This window comes from Punica granatum, chromosome 4 (assembly GCF_007655135.1).
Source record: "Punica granatum isolate Tunisia-2019 chromosome 4, ASM765513v2, whole genome shotgun sequence".
Lineage (NCBI taxonomy): Eukaryota > Viridiplantae > Streptophyta > Magnoliopsida > Myrtales > Lythraceae > Punica > Punica granatum.
In genome coordinates, this window is record NC_045130.1 from 35867001 (window position 1) to 35881528 (window position 14528).

A 14528-nucleotide genomic window follows, 5' to 3' on the forward strand; every position below is an offset into this window, starting at 1 on the left:
GGCCTCGAGTCAAAACATGCAAGTTCTTCCCAGACGTCCATGTCACGTCGGATCACGAGTCTCAGATTTTAGTATGAAATTTGCGAATTTTGAAAAGAAGGCGTCAACACGTATTTGCAATTTATCGACGCGTATTCCCGATTAATTATCAATTCATGCAAAATTATTAAGGTCGAGTGAATTAATTAGTCAAATGAACGTCCCGTTTACCCGATTGGTGAAATCATTAAGTTTAATTAAAATCTGCTGAATGCTTTATTTTATTTTTTTGGGTTTCGAGCCGTCGAAACGATCAATAATAGATCGCTCGATAAACTCTAATTTCCAGTCATCTCGAAAAATTTACATGAGGATCGAACAACATAATGTAGAATAATAAAGACTGATGAAGTAACAGAAAAATGTCTCAAGGACTAAACTGAAACAAATCAAAAAATTTGGAGAATGATTTTTCTAAATTCTATAAAATTTGGAGAATGTTCGGGAAAGTATAAAATGGGCTAGGGTTTATTTAAAATTAAATTTTTTGAAATTCAGGGCTGGTTTTAAAATGAACAAATGTTGCAGGGACTAAATTGAAACAAATTGAAAAGTTTACTGGAGCGATTTTAAATTCTAAAAAAAAATCAGGGAACGTTCTGGAAAGAATGAAATAGCCCGGGACGCGTTTGAAAAGAATTTTGGAGCTCTGGACTGATTTTTTAAAAGGGATATATGTCACAGGGACTGAATTGAAACAAATGGAAAAATTTTTCTGAGGTGGTTTAAAATCCAGAGAAAATTTGGAGGGTGTGCTAGAAATAAAGAAATAGCCCAGAGTATGTTTGAAATGAATTTTGAAATTTAGGGCTGATTTTAAAAAATAATAAATGCTCCAGGGACTGAATTGAAACAAATGTAAAAGTTTGCTGGAGCAGTATTTGATTCTAAAAAAAATTATGGACGTGATGGAAATATCGAAAATGTCATGGAACTGGTTTAAAATTGATTTGGGAATTTGGGCAGGATTGAAAAAAAAGAAAATTCGTTGCAGGACTAGAATGGAACAAATCAGAAAATTAGAATAATCGGATTTGGCATAATTTTGATAATCTATGCAACCAACAAGCAATTATTTCATGTCATCATCATTCAAGCAGGCATGATATTTAATATAAAGCCCTAAACATGCCGCTAAGTTGAGATTTTTACCTAATCCGAAAGTTTGGGGACGTTTCTGTAATATAAGAAAACTGCCGGACGGACGGGTCGGGTCGGATCGGATCGGTCAGCCTATCCGAAGGAGGGAACCGCCCGGAGGGGCGTTGGGCTGGACTGGAGCAACTCGGGCCAAATAAAGGCTTGGGCCGCGAAAGGCGTTGGGCTGTGGATGACGGGCTGGGCTGGCTGGGCTGGACCCCCCTGGAGCCGATGGACCGAAATTGGGTGCTGACAATTCCTTTTTTTTCTCGGTGAGAATCATAGTATCCTTAAGCTTAATCAAAACTCGATTAATTCAGGCGAGTTGGGTCGACCCACTAAGGGATAAAGCTCTCCCAATGTAAATTTTCTGCATTCATAAAAACTCGAACTCAAAACCATGCTTAAACAGAACAAGCGCCAAAACGCTTGAATCGACCCACGTTGGTTACTAGTAGTTGCTTTTGTTCATAAGTTTAAACTCATTTTTTTGGTAGACGATATTTTAAAACATAAATTATCAGAAGATCACACATTAATTATAATTAATATTTTAAAATATAGGGATCTATCAGAAGATAAACTTATCAATCAGGAAAGCATGTCTTGTGCTGAACCCTGGTTGAGCTGGTAAGTCTACGAGAGAGATATGCAGGAAAATTCTTTGGCAATCACCTGAGAACTGGAGAACATGCTCTGGGTATTTACGCCAGTGCCATTCATTTACCTGAACCCAGGCTCGCCAGTCGCTGATCTGGTTGGTTATCGGTCCATCTGCTGGCCAGAACTTCACTTCCGGAGTGAGAATGCTCCTCGAACTTACCGGAGAGATAAAAATGTAATGGATAGCAGGTTGGACTTTTATGGGGGAGATCCACTCCGGTGGAGAGGATTCTATGCTGATGAAGAGGCTGGACGATCGATGCAGGGACCTTTTGATCAATCCCCAAGCATTATCTCCGAAAAGAGATTGGTACTCTGGTCGATGTTCATCCTCTGGTTTCAGAATAATGGATTTGAGAACTCCATATTTCAGAAGATCACAAAATTCGAAATGGTGTTTATAAAATTTATCTTTTAAAGGGAAAACATAAAAGCTTATCCTGGGGATCGAGAATTCCAGGATATGCCTGCAACCATTCATGAGTAGGATGTCAGTTCTTTCAAAATCATCATCTTCCTCGTGTTGGTCACAGGGTTTTGGAAAATCATTTTGAAAATGGTTTTTTCTTTCCCAATTCCAAAACCATCCGTCAATTCCTTTTTGTGAACATGCACAGAAATGAAGGAGTCTTTTGAAAAAGGAAATGGTGGTTGTAGTAAAATCCTGGAGACTTGTCTCAGAAATTTTTAAGACAATATCTTCAGGAAGTTTTGAAAGGAACAGGATTTCTCCTGCTCGAGGGAAGACGCCACTAAGAGTTATCTCAATGGGTTTTTCCCAAAACAGCTTTTCAGTTTGGTTTCCGATGGGGGGAACCACAGACTGATTTATCGATGGAGTTGATAAGGACTCCAAATCCTGCTTTAATTTTTTATTTTCATCACCAAGAGTGTCTTTTTCTCTGAGGCAGGACTCAGAAAACTCTAAGACTTCTATTCTTTCCACACAGAGGCTTTCTAATTCTTTTTTGAAGCCTTCATTTTCTTTTTCAAGAATACCTCTCCTTTTTTCGCTCTTTTTTAATTTTTTCATTAGAGCATGATTTTCTCCTTGCATTTCTGCAAAGTGCTCTGTGAAATTATCGAACTCTACTAACCTGTCTTGGAGGAAAGCTTGAGTCTGAGCTTTTTGGAGGGATAGCTCTTCTTGTAGCGAATCGATTTTCAGGCAAAGTTCCTGCTGCAAGGATGCTTTGTTGTTGCTTTGCTCCTCCATGTGGAGAACCAATGCATTTATGGAAGCCTCACCCTTTTGAGGATTTTTTATGGAAGACCATAAATCATCCAAGATGAGTTGTTGCCTGTGATCAGGCCGCCAAGCCGTGAGGCTGGACTTTATGCAGAATCGCTTTTTTGGAGGCAGATCCTGATGTTTATGGGTTTTGTTCCTGGAGGAGGAACCTTTATTGACCTGGTCAAGCCAGGGGAGATCCATGTTCCTGTATACAGACATGAAACAATGGTTATGGCAGATTAATGTTTAAATGGACTCTTACAGGAGCCTGCAAAGCCAGGTGGCCTATGAATAGCTCATAATCCTCCCGGGTTTTTAAAGTGGAGTTGATGTGCCGAAAACAAGGTTTTGTATTGCATCGAGGGATCTTTTTGCAATGCTTGTTAAAATAGGCACACAACACATGGGATACAGGATGATCGATGAGGGCACAGATTTTGTGGATGTAAGCAGTGAATATACGATCCATAGAGTCTGTTTCCCCGTCCTGTATATCTTTTTGGATTTTTTCAAGACTTTCGTCTTGCTACAGTTCTAACAGCCAATGGTGTAACCACTCTTGGGCAGATTCCACGGCCATTTCCTGCGCAAAATACATCAGTCTATCTTGTAAATGCATTTATCAGAGATAAAACAGAATTCTACCATAAGTGCACCAGACCTAGTTTTGGAAGAAAAACCAAACATTGTCCAGAATAGGTACAGTGCCAATGCCATCTATGAGTGGAACATAGACGGGCAGTCTGAATATAACATTCTGAGCGTCTTGCAGCAAATGACGATGGTGTCAAATGCTTACAAGACCCAGACCCGATTGTCGGACCCAGCCATAGCACACATGCTGATAGCAGGGTTCACCGGCCAACTGAAGGGATGGTGGGATAACTACCTTTCTCCCTTCCAACAAAATGAAATCCTGACCAGCGTCAAGACAGATGAATCTGGTGAGATCATCTGGGATGCTAACAACGAAGACATCCCTGACGCCGTAGCAACTCAGAAGATAGATTTCTAACTCTGGATTTCTAAATTGAAATAACTTGTCAAATAAATTATGTATCAAAAGTCAATGGTCCAAAAAAAATTGGATCAACGAAAAAGGTTGCGTATAGAAGTATATTATCGGATTGTACAAATATATTATCAAGTGTTAAACGGCACCCAATACCAAAACGCCAGAGTAGGTAGGACCCCCCGTCAAACATCCTCCAACACATTCTCATTATAGTTTGTTTACTGCTGAAATTTTTTCCAGCTATTGACAATTATGGACTCGGCATAGATCGAGTTCCAGTAAGCGGAGCTCGTGCAATTAACAAATCGGTTCAGCACAGATCAAGTCCTCGGGAGTGCCCAGTTCGGAAAAGTCTACTGGGGAAAACACGAATCGGGTAACTTCACGAGCCCGAGTGCTGATGAGATCATTATTAAAGTCTGACGATGGCCTCAGCTGTATACGGATTATTTTTGGTCTGGAGAGCCCGGCTGGCGATGAAAGTCCGTACGCTGCTTTCCTTTTTTTTTTTGGGCTAATCCGAGGTATCCGAACTTCGCCCGACTAATTTCCGGGGCTCTATGAACCCCCCGGTGGCGCACGGAGCTGGTATTACGCCAAAGGCGCTCCGGTGGCCCTAAGGAAATTCAAACTTGGGTCTTGATGTAAACTTGGGTACACATTAATCATTAGACCAAAACCCTTGAGTTATACTGCTTTCCTATTGATTTGACGATTGCATATACACGCTTTTGCTTCACAAAATAAGTTCTTTTTTTTTCTTCTCTTTTTTCCGTTGCAGCACGAATTATAAGTTTGTATGCAGAATGAGATACTCGTCCACAAAGAGATTAGGTCCCATCCAAGGGTAGCGAAGCAGATCGGATACTGTGACGAAGACGGTCATGACGCGCTTATTTACAATCTCAAGCCACTCGACAATGTCCTAAACCTAATACCTAAAGGTGTCACTGATTTCGTCCTCCTTCTAATCAGTTGTTAATACAAATAATCCAATTCCTCAATCTCGCCTGCTTGTTATGTTAATCTTTATTTAGGATTTGAATTAACCCCACCTAATTAAGGGTGTGTTTCGATTTTTTCACTGTTCACTCATCGATCTTAAAAAAAAATCAATTAAGTTTCTTGTTGCAAAAAATTTCAGATGGCCACACCGCATGAAGGTGATTATACACTTAGCGTTTTTCATTGAGTACTTGCACGCCCATAATCCGCAGTACTTGCTTCGCAATTTAGATGCACGTCACCTTATGCTTGACGAGGTTATTATTAATTTTTCACCTCACGATTGGTAGATCGCTGGTTAATTGCTTCCGATCGTGACAGTCTTTAACCCGAAAACTGTTGATTGTATGTGCAGGGATACGATCTAAAAATATTAGATTTCAGTATGTTTCTTGGTGGAACCTTTCAAGATATGGTAAAAGCACCAGACGATACCGGAAGAGCTCTCAATGGAGGTTTTGGTTACACCGATTATCCTGCTTTATCATGTTAGTACGTAGAAACTTTTCCTTTTCTTTATCGCTATTTTGTTCATCCCATTGAAATATTTCGCAATAACTTTGTTGCGTGATAATTGGTTTATAACAATAACTATATATCTAAAAGAAGCTGAGACGATGGTTCCGGGTTTTATATGTGGCAGATTATTCAAAGGGTCTGGGACAGTGGTCCGACATCTTTGCATTTGGTGTCCTCGTTCTCGCGTTGATCTGTAAAAGAGCCTATGATCCTGAAGGACTTCACTATGAGTTGGTTCTTGATGTGTGGGCCAAATTACAGCAAGAAGAAAGACCCAAGAGAGTGAGGAAAAACCTGAGGTATTCAAAGTACTCCAAGTTTTTCCTTGTCCACAGAAGCCTGATATCGAGTAAAGGCTATTCCGGTCGTGACGGCTTTGCTCTTACAAGGCTGGCAATGGAGCGTGTAGAGGATTCAGCTCGTTCCCGGCTCTTGAGCAATGAAGTTGTCAACTTTCTACTCATGTTAAAAATTGTTAGGCGTTATGGTTCTGATCTGGGCATCGACCATCTGCTTTGCCTCCACAAGGAACGTGCTTAGTTACGCTTGATGGCTAATAAGATCATGTTATGGTTCTCTTCTCAATTTTCTGCAATTTAATTTTCTGCTTCCTAATTTCCTCCTCGTCCCTCTTCCAAAAATACTGTTCATATTTTACGGTTCATAGAACCGATGTCTTTTAGAATTAGTTGGCATGGCTGGTAACCCAAAAAAATTGGTTATCATGGAACACTTGTCATTTTCATTTTTTATTGGTACTGGCAGCTTAGATATGTCATTCACTTTATTAAGCCGGTATTCCATTTTTTTTTCAGTAACATATGTTGAGAAATTATATATATATATATATATATGAAGAGGACAGTTAATTTTTGCCGACAACTGAAGTTTTATTAATGGAATAGACCCAAAACCAATTGATTAGGAAAAGTGAATTAAAGAGAGAGGAAAAAACATAGGTGATCAAATGGGGCAGAGAGAGAAAAACTAAAGTGATCAAATGGGGCTGTATCGGGCTCGAGCCAAAACTTTCGCTGATCATTGAGTGTTCTAATCACTTCATTCATGGTGAGACGGCCTTCAGGGCATTTCTTGGGATAATTGATTGCAAGCTCCGTCAAAACTATCGCACAAGATTCAGGAGTCATAAAGTTATTGTGAACCAAATATTGTCCAGTTATTCCAAATAGAACGTTTGCCCACTCCCGCAATTCCTTCTCTTTGCCCCTTTTCAACTTGCCTCTCTAGGTCCATGCTCCGAGATAGTAGTTGAATCAATACTATCCCAAAACTAAAAACATCTGATTTCTTTGTCGGAGGCGCATCTAGCAAAGGCAATATATATATAAATCCTCATGTTTTGTAAAATATTACAAAAAATATACACAAGTCAATTAAAAAAAAGAGAGTAAATATAGGTGATTATATATTACAAGTCATGTTTTTAAAATATCAAAATATTTGAAAGAATGTATTGTTTGATGAATTGACATGCACAAGTCGTACGTATAACCAATTCTGGGGCAGAATTGCCCCTTGTAAAATTGCTGAAACTTCTACTACCATCCCTTGAGAGGGTCCCAAAGTCGGTGATCTCGCTTCCTTTCCCTATGAGTTTTGACAAGTAAAATACTCTAAAAATGTGAGGTTCTTCGAACATTCATTAATTATCGGTCATTGTGCGGACTTACTGCGCACATAGCCTTTCCCATGGATGTGCTCCAATCCTTGAGCAATGCCTTTCAGGATCCTCACAACATAATTCCAACTTAACCCTAAGATGGGACGATACTATTTATGAATACTAGTGTACATGTACTTTTGTTTTAAAAAATTTATTAATAGTACAAAAAATTTTCTAATGATAATAATAAAATCATATAGAGTAGAATTAACCTGTTATATCATCAGCAATATCGCTAGGCATGCGCTCGTAGGCTAAATAATACTTATCGTAAACAGTGTATGAATTTAATAATTTAACATTAACTTTCTCCGTATCCAATGAATCTTAATTTAAGAGACTATTTCATAGCAGATATTTAATTTTTAGGAGAAGGAAAATAACATCAACTAACTTCTTTCTTCCTTTTGTAATATAGATGTATCATGATTGACACATAATCTTTTACTTACATATGAAAAACAAAAAAAAACTCGTCTTATTGTGGTGGTGTAAAACATGATCTCATGAATCCATTTATGTAAAAATTAAGTTTTTCAGCTAGCTTTAGTTTGAACTAATAGCAGCACAATGAATACTCATGCCCCTATTATTTGAATATTAAAATGCATTTTTAAAATAAAGTACAATGAATAAATTAATAAAAGAAAGGAAAAGATGAGAATCGAGGGAAAAGGGTTTCAAACGCGTGCAAGAAAGGCAAACGGAGGGTAGTCTTGCCAGCCCAACTATCTTATATTTATTATTCACTTTTGATTCATATATTAATACTAGGTTTTTTCAGTCGTGCATTGCATGGTACTTTCACAGCAAATATATTTTTATTTACATAATTCAAACTTATTTGTTTTAGTTAAGTTTCAAAAATTTCATGAGAAAATATTCCATTTTATTTAGTATAAATATCTACTAATTATATGTAAATATCTTGAGGAATTTTCATCAATTCATGTATTACAAATATATTTAAAAGGCAAAAAAAATAGTAGTGTTATGTTTTCAAAATTATCAATATTCTATTCAGATAAAAATTAGTTACTATAACTTTTTTTATTACACTTGCTTTCGTATTATGCGTTGTTAGCGTGGGTACGCTCTTGAGATCTTAACCTCTTTGCTATACTCTAGGATATTTTATTAATTGAGATTTCTTATGAGTTATCAAAAAAATTGAGGATAATTTTTTTTTCAAAAAGTCAAATTTCACTATTTATTGTGCTATATTTACTCAAATTGTATATATTAAATTTCGTGAATTTGATTAATTTTAGCTAAAATTAGTCAATTATTTTCATGAGAGATTTACTTAATTAAGGCTTTATAAGATTCGCAATAGTTTAAAACATTATTCAATAAAGTTTAAATTCATATAATTAACTTTTCTATTGTCCTACGACTATGAATATTTATTTACTATTTAAATAACAATAATGATTCAAATTAATGTATTCTTTGTTTTCATATTTGCTACTATTATTTATAATAATATATATTGTTAATTAATTTATATTTAACATATTAATGTATGAGTTATAATACATTAATTATTATAACCATTTATTATACAACATTGATAGTAAAATTTACATTAAATTGGCATTAGCATTGATAATAAAAGTAACTATTATGAAACCATCTAATGCAAACAATTAGTAGATTTTATCTTTTATAACAGATTTATTAATGTTGGGAGGTGAAAGTCAATATCTTTTAGTATCATACTTAACTATTTTAAGTATTGATCTTAATTTGTTTCTCTCCCATATATATATAACATCTCACCACCAAGAGATATATATTGACCGTAAGGCATGTAGACACTCTAATACATTAATTCTACTCAAGTTTATATATCTAAATTCTTAGGCTCTGTTTGGTTTCATAGCAACATTTTAAAGTTGTGATTTTGATTTTGAATGATTGTTATTTTGACCGTTTATTGGGAACATGTGGACCCCACATTTCAGCAAAATCGTTTGACCGGAAGTTAGGGTTTTACCCGGCCCCTACACAGCTTCTTCCTTCACGAGAATGCTCTGGAACAGAGTCGGCCCCCCTCCTTCCCCCCACCCCTCTTCCTTCTTTGATCGACAACGAAGAAGTGCATCCGTAAATCTCGGTACACCCGTCAGCTTCGCGTGCAATCGTGCCCGCTCCCCAACTGTCAAAGCCTCCTTTCCTGTCAGTTTGAGCAGCACACGAATTCGGCAAAATTCGAGCCCCTACCACTGCCATCTCATAATTAAAAGGGTCGATTGCGGTTTCACGGTTCCATACCCAAATCCAAGGTAATTTCTCCGCCTCCTTTGCGTTTGTGTTTGTGTTCCGTTTGATTCGTCCGACAGGATTCATGGGAAGTGGAAAAATCTCAGCATACTGATGTTATTAGCTATCCATTGAGGTATTTCGGGTTAGTTTCCAGTCCCGATGATCTTGATCAGTACTTAGTCTTTGATTATAGATATGTTGGGCACCTGAAACCCTAAAGTGAAGTTTGAATTTTGTCTCGGCGTTCTGAATCTTGAGCTGAGATGGTTCGTTGCTGCAGAGTTATAGAGGCTTGATTTTTAATAACTATTTGTGTTTGGAAAGTATGGACGGTGCAATTTACTGGTGCCTGCCTGGTATCTGTTAATCAATGCCCTGAGTTGATCGCTTTTGTGGCAACAAATTTGGGACTAATGCCTCTATCGCCAACTCTTAGAAGCTTACTGCATCCACTTCACTACATCTTGCATCAGCTGAGTTAAGGGTAGATAAAGGTGTTATGTTTGATTTGCCTAGATACGATTGTCCTCCTGATGAAAAGAAGTAAAATCAATTATGCTTTTGTATGAGTTAGCAGCCTTATTGTTTTGTAGTTGATTTCCAAACAACAGAAATAAATTTCTATGAACTATCCATCGTTTTCTCCAGAGATTTCAAGGCCTGGGGCTCCTATAGAAAAGAGTGTATCCATCTCTTTTGTGGTGTGGCGTGCAATATTTCTATGCTTTCACATGCATTTACTAGTACTCTTCTAAGTATACCAATGCCATAAATATTGTTTATACTGTGTAACAGGAGGGCGGCATCGACTTAGTTACCACAATTTAATACTTGAAGGTTCTATCGCCGCAAGAAGACCCTCGACGACATAGTAGACTACTTGCCACCGACCTACTCTGAGTTTATAAAGCAATTTGAATCAAGCAGGTAGGTATTTTCATCGATGGAGATTCAGTATTTCTTTTTAAGTTTACATTTTGAACAACACTTTATGTTGCTGCATTGGAACATAATGTGCTTGTGGCCTCGCTGTGGCATTCTTTCCTTGCATTTATCTATCAATGCCTCTAGTCCGTAATACACTTTCAGCTCATAGCTTCTACATGTCTTGCATGTATGAGTGTGTATTTGCCTAGTTAACCTTTACTGTTGTATGTGCATTATTAAGTTATCGGTACTTCTCTGCAACTGAGATGGCTCCCAAGGGTGATGGCATAGTTGAGTGGACCGACGAGCTTGAGAGTGCATTCGTTGACATTTTGGTCGATAAATTCCAAAGGACGCATACATCAAGTTGGAGAATGAAGGACTGGGAATAGATAAGTAAGGAACTGGAAGAGAAATTCCCAGGTGTGATTCTTGGCGGCGACAAGGTCAAAACAAAAGCACAAAGGATGAAGACACAGTACACACAATTCACCGAGTTGATTCAGCACACAGGAGTTGGTTGGGATGGGCCGACTAACACCGTGAAAGCGAATCCTGATATTTGGGACAAGTTTATCAAGGTACTGGACCGCTTACTCTTTCTTTCAAGTTGCATATTTAACGCAAACTCGTTGTAACTAAGTATTGCATGTTTATAACATGTAGCGGAACAGTAACTTCAGGACTTTTCGGTCAAAAGGATGTAAGCATTATGAGGCCTTGAAACTGATATACAAAACATCGTCAGCAACAGGGGGACTACGAATTTCATCAACCGACCCACCTCATAGCCCCCGATCCTATGAACGCATAGAAGAGGAATTTCTAGCATTACGGAACAGCCGTGGCAAAGAGGCTATCGATCTTGCAGAGGGATCCGGCGACAGTGATGATCCAATTGATGAAGCTGAGGAACCTGTCGTCACAGGGTCGCGGCGACGCGTGAGAAAGAGAGGTTCAAACAACAAGTCGCAGTTGCAGGAGTTGATCGACTTGTACAAGGAAAGTAAGGTGAAGAAGGACAAAGCGAAAAATTCTACCCCTCCGGAGTCAAAGAAGAGCAAGTCAGTGACGAGCCCAGAGAAACCAGCACAGAACAGCATCGGAGAAGCCATGGTAATCCTCAATCAAATGAGGGGAACAATTTCTGTACGGGAGTATCTGGCCGGTACAGCACGTATTACGGAGGATGAACGATGGCGACAGGCGTTTGTTTGGATGTACGAAGAAGCTAGGCGCGAATGGTTGCACAACCTTGTTCATCCTTGAACAACCGACATTTTATGCTCATATGTGTTTGTTACTTTCGGTTTTTTCTGTTATGACATTAACCAGACCCTTGTTTTCCTTTACTGTTATGTTTGAACATGATTGTCTTTGATAATGCATTGACTATGTCTTACGAAATGTTATTCCCTTCGGCAATTGTTGCTATTTGTTGATAATCTATCATGTTAACGTTTGTTTATTCAGCTCGTCACCTTCAACGGAAGAGGATTATGGCAAGGTATGCGAACTCAATGCGATATGATAATTCATCCAGCGATGATGACGACAACAGCGTAAATGATTTGCCCGTCCTTTTGGCGATCCACGATGCAATGTCTGAACAGCAAGTCCCCCGTGCACGTCCTTGTAGAACGTCGGCACTACGAGGCAGTGAGTACATTAACGAAGTGCTTTCAAATGACACAAGATGTTACGAGAATTTCAGGATGGACCCTCACGTATTTCATAATTTGTGCGACACATTAAGAGCAAACTGTGGCATTCGAAATACAAGGAAAGGTATGACCGTCGAGGAGATGCTTGGAATGTTCTTATTGGTAGTTGCACATAGCACTCGATATGCCGTTGTTGCCGAACGCTTTCAGCATTCTAAGGAGACGGTCTCACGAGCATTCAATTTAATACTTCAAGGACTTCATTCGTTAGTGCCAACGTACATAAGACCGAGGAACGTTGAGGAGCAGCCAGAAATTCACGGATGCCGACAATGGTATCCATTTTTTAAGGTAATTATCGTACAGCTGTCGAAATTAACTTCTATTCTTTTATTACATGTACTGTAATTCGTATCGATTTTTATTATTACTGCAGCATTGCATCGGGGCAATTGATGGGACTCATGTTAAAGCTATTATGCCAGCTTCGGTGAGAGGCGCGTATCGCGATCGAAACGGTGACATAACGCAAAATGTTCTTGCTGTTTGTTCCCATCAAATGATATTCACTTATGTCATGACCGGATGAGAGGGTTCGGCACACGACTCTAGAATTCTTGCTGATGCCGCAACGTTACCGACATTCCCAGCACCACAAGGCGGTAAGTTGTTACTTTCCATATACCATGTTCTCTTGTTAAGCTCTTCTGTATTTCGATAAACATATGGAACATCATATATATACATTATTTGTACATGTCTGCACGCAGAACAATATTATGTAGTTGATGCGGGCTTCCCAAATGTGCCCGGTTATTTGGCCCCTTACAAAGGACAACGGTATCACCGCAGTGACTTCAATAATGACAATCCTCCAACGACGATGGAAGAGTTGTTTAATCAGCGTCACGCATCCGTTCGTAACGTTATAGAACGGTGCTTTGGTGTCGTGAAGAACAGATTTGGAATATTGCGGGAAATGTCAAACTTCAGACCGCGTCGTCAAGGACAAATTGCGCTTGCCTGCTTTATGTTGCATAATTTCATTCGGATCAATAGTTATCGCGATAGCTTATTTGAAGAGTATGGTGATGCGTGGCAATATTATGATGAATTTCGTAATCCGCCTCAACAAAATGGAATCCGAAATGATATTGACATGAGCAGTAGGGAGATGGATATAGTACGTGACCGTATTGCATATCAAATTTGGCACGTTGAAAGGGGACAAGCCTATTAGTATTTACAAGAACGGGTGGAGTTGAGAATTAATAGTAATGGAATTGTATTATGAAGGAGTGAAATGTAATGTTTATGTGTGGGTCCCACCTTTATTGACTTTTGATGTGTTGTTTTGTTTTGTAGTGGGTAAAGTTGAGTTAAAATTGTGATTTTAAGATTGTATCCTAAAACCAAACACCACCTTATAAAGTTAGCCAAAATTTTGTATAATTTTAGCTAAAAATGACTTAATTATTTTCATAAGAGATCAAAGTATATTTATTTTAATCGAATCTCATACAATTATTTGAGGTCTGAGAATATTTTAAAAAATAATATTTTTTCATTTTTAGTATATATGTGACTTAATTATATATATATATATATATATATATTTACAATTACATCACTCTTTATTTACATTTAATTTATTTAAATATATCATTAATATAGTATTTATTTTCTTTCATATAGTAATTTTTAATTCTCAATATTATTTACACAATTACTTTTATGACCTATATTCAAAAAACTACCTTTCTAACCCTATTTAATGGGTGGATTACAACTTTATATATATATATATATATATGTACACATTTACTTTTGTGGACCTTATAATATTTAAGAAAAATACCTTTTTAATCCTATTTAATGTGTGGAATATATCTTTATTTATATATAGATGACATTCGGAGAAGGAGGGTGTAGTATAGCGGCACACGCTCTCACTTGCCAATCAAGAGGTTGTAAGTTCGATTCTCATTGTGAGATTACCCGTAGGGACGGAGCCAAGACTTTTTATCAGGAAGGTAACATATCAATGTACACTAGTATTATGCCCGTGCATGCACCTTTTTTTTTTTTTGGTAAACTGCAGGGATGATATTATCATCTACAAACATTGTATTTACATTACATCATTTGATGCAATCAATTGTGCAAAATTTAATGTCAAGAGCTTACTTGAAGTCTTTGTTGTAATATTTAAAATTATAGGAAAAAAATATTTATCAATTTTTATAGGATAGGATAGAGAACAATAAATATTATGGCCAATTACGTAAAAATAAGTAACTTTTGATCTCATCTCGGATCTATCATGTACTATTATTAATTTTTCATTTTTGATGAGAAAAGTCATGAAGA

At 37.6% G+C, this 14528-nt stretch overlaps 2 protein-coding genes across 2 annotated transcripts; both read left to right on the forward strand.

The window, feature by feature from the left end:
• Nucleotides 1–4288: 4288 nt before the first annotated feature.
• On the forward strand, nt 4289–6489 carry LOC116206109. Its single transcript, XM_031538879.1, has 4 exons — nt 4289–4467; nt 4873–5035; nt 5452–5584; nt 5740–6489. The coding sequence occupies exons 3-4, from the start codon at nt 5482–5484 to the stop codon at nt 6153–6155; spliced, it is 519 nt and encodes a 172-aa protein (XP_031394739.1). The 5' UTR covers nt 4289–4467; nt 4873–5035; nt 5452–5481; the 3' UTR covers nt 6156–6489.
• Nucleotides 6490–10739: 4250 nt separating this feature from the next.
• Nucleotides 10740–11865, forward strand: LOC116205993. The gene is made up of 2 exons (XM_031538714.1): nt 10740–11075; nt 11161–11865. The coding sequence occupies exons 1-2, from the start codon at nt 10962–10964 to the stop codon at nt 11761–11763; spliced, it is 717 nt and encodes a 238-aa protein (XP_031394574.1). The 5' UTR covers nt 10740–10961; the 3' UTR covers nt 11764–11865.
• Nucleotides 11866–14528: the final 2663 nt, after the last annotated feature.

Bases quoted from the DNA above. Each gene is read 5' to 3' on its own strand.
- LOC116205993 (XM_031538714.1), top strand. From the start codon at position 10,962: ATGAAGACACAGTACACACAATTCACCGAGTTGATTCAGCACACAGGA. The intron at 11,076-11,160 runs GTACTGGACCGC...TATAACATGTAG, and splicing joins TTTGGGACAAGTTTATCAAG to CGGAACAGTAACTTCAGGAC.
- LOC116206109 (XM_031538879.1), top strand. From the start codon at position 5,482: ATGTTTCTTGGTGGAACCTTTCAAGATATGGTAAAAGCACCAGACGAT. The intron at 5,585-5,739 runs GTTAGTACGTAG...TATATGTGGCAG, and splicing joins CGATTATCCTGCTTTATCAT to ATTATTCAAAGGGTCTGGGA.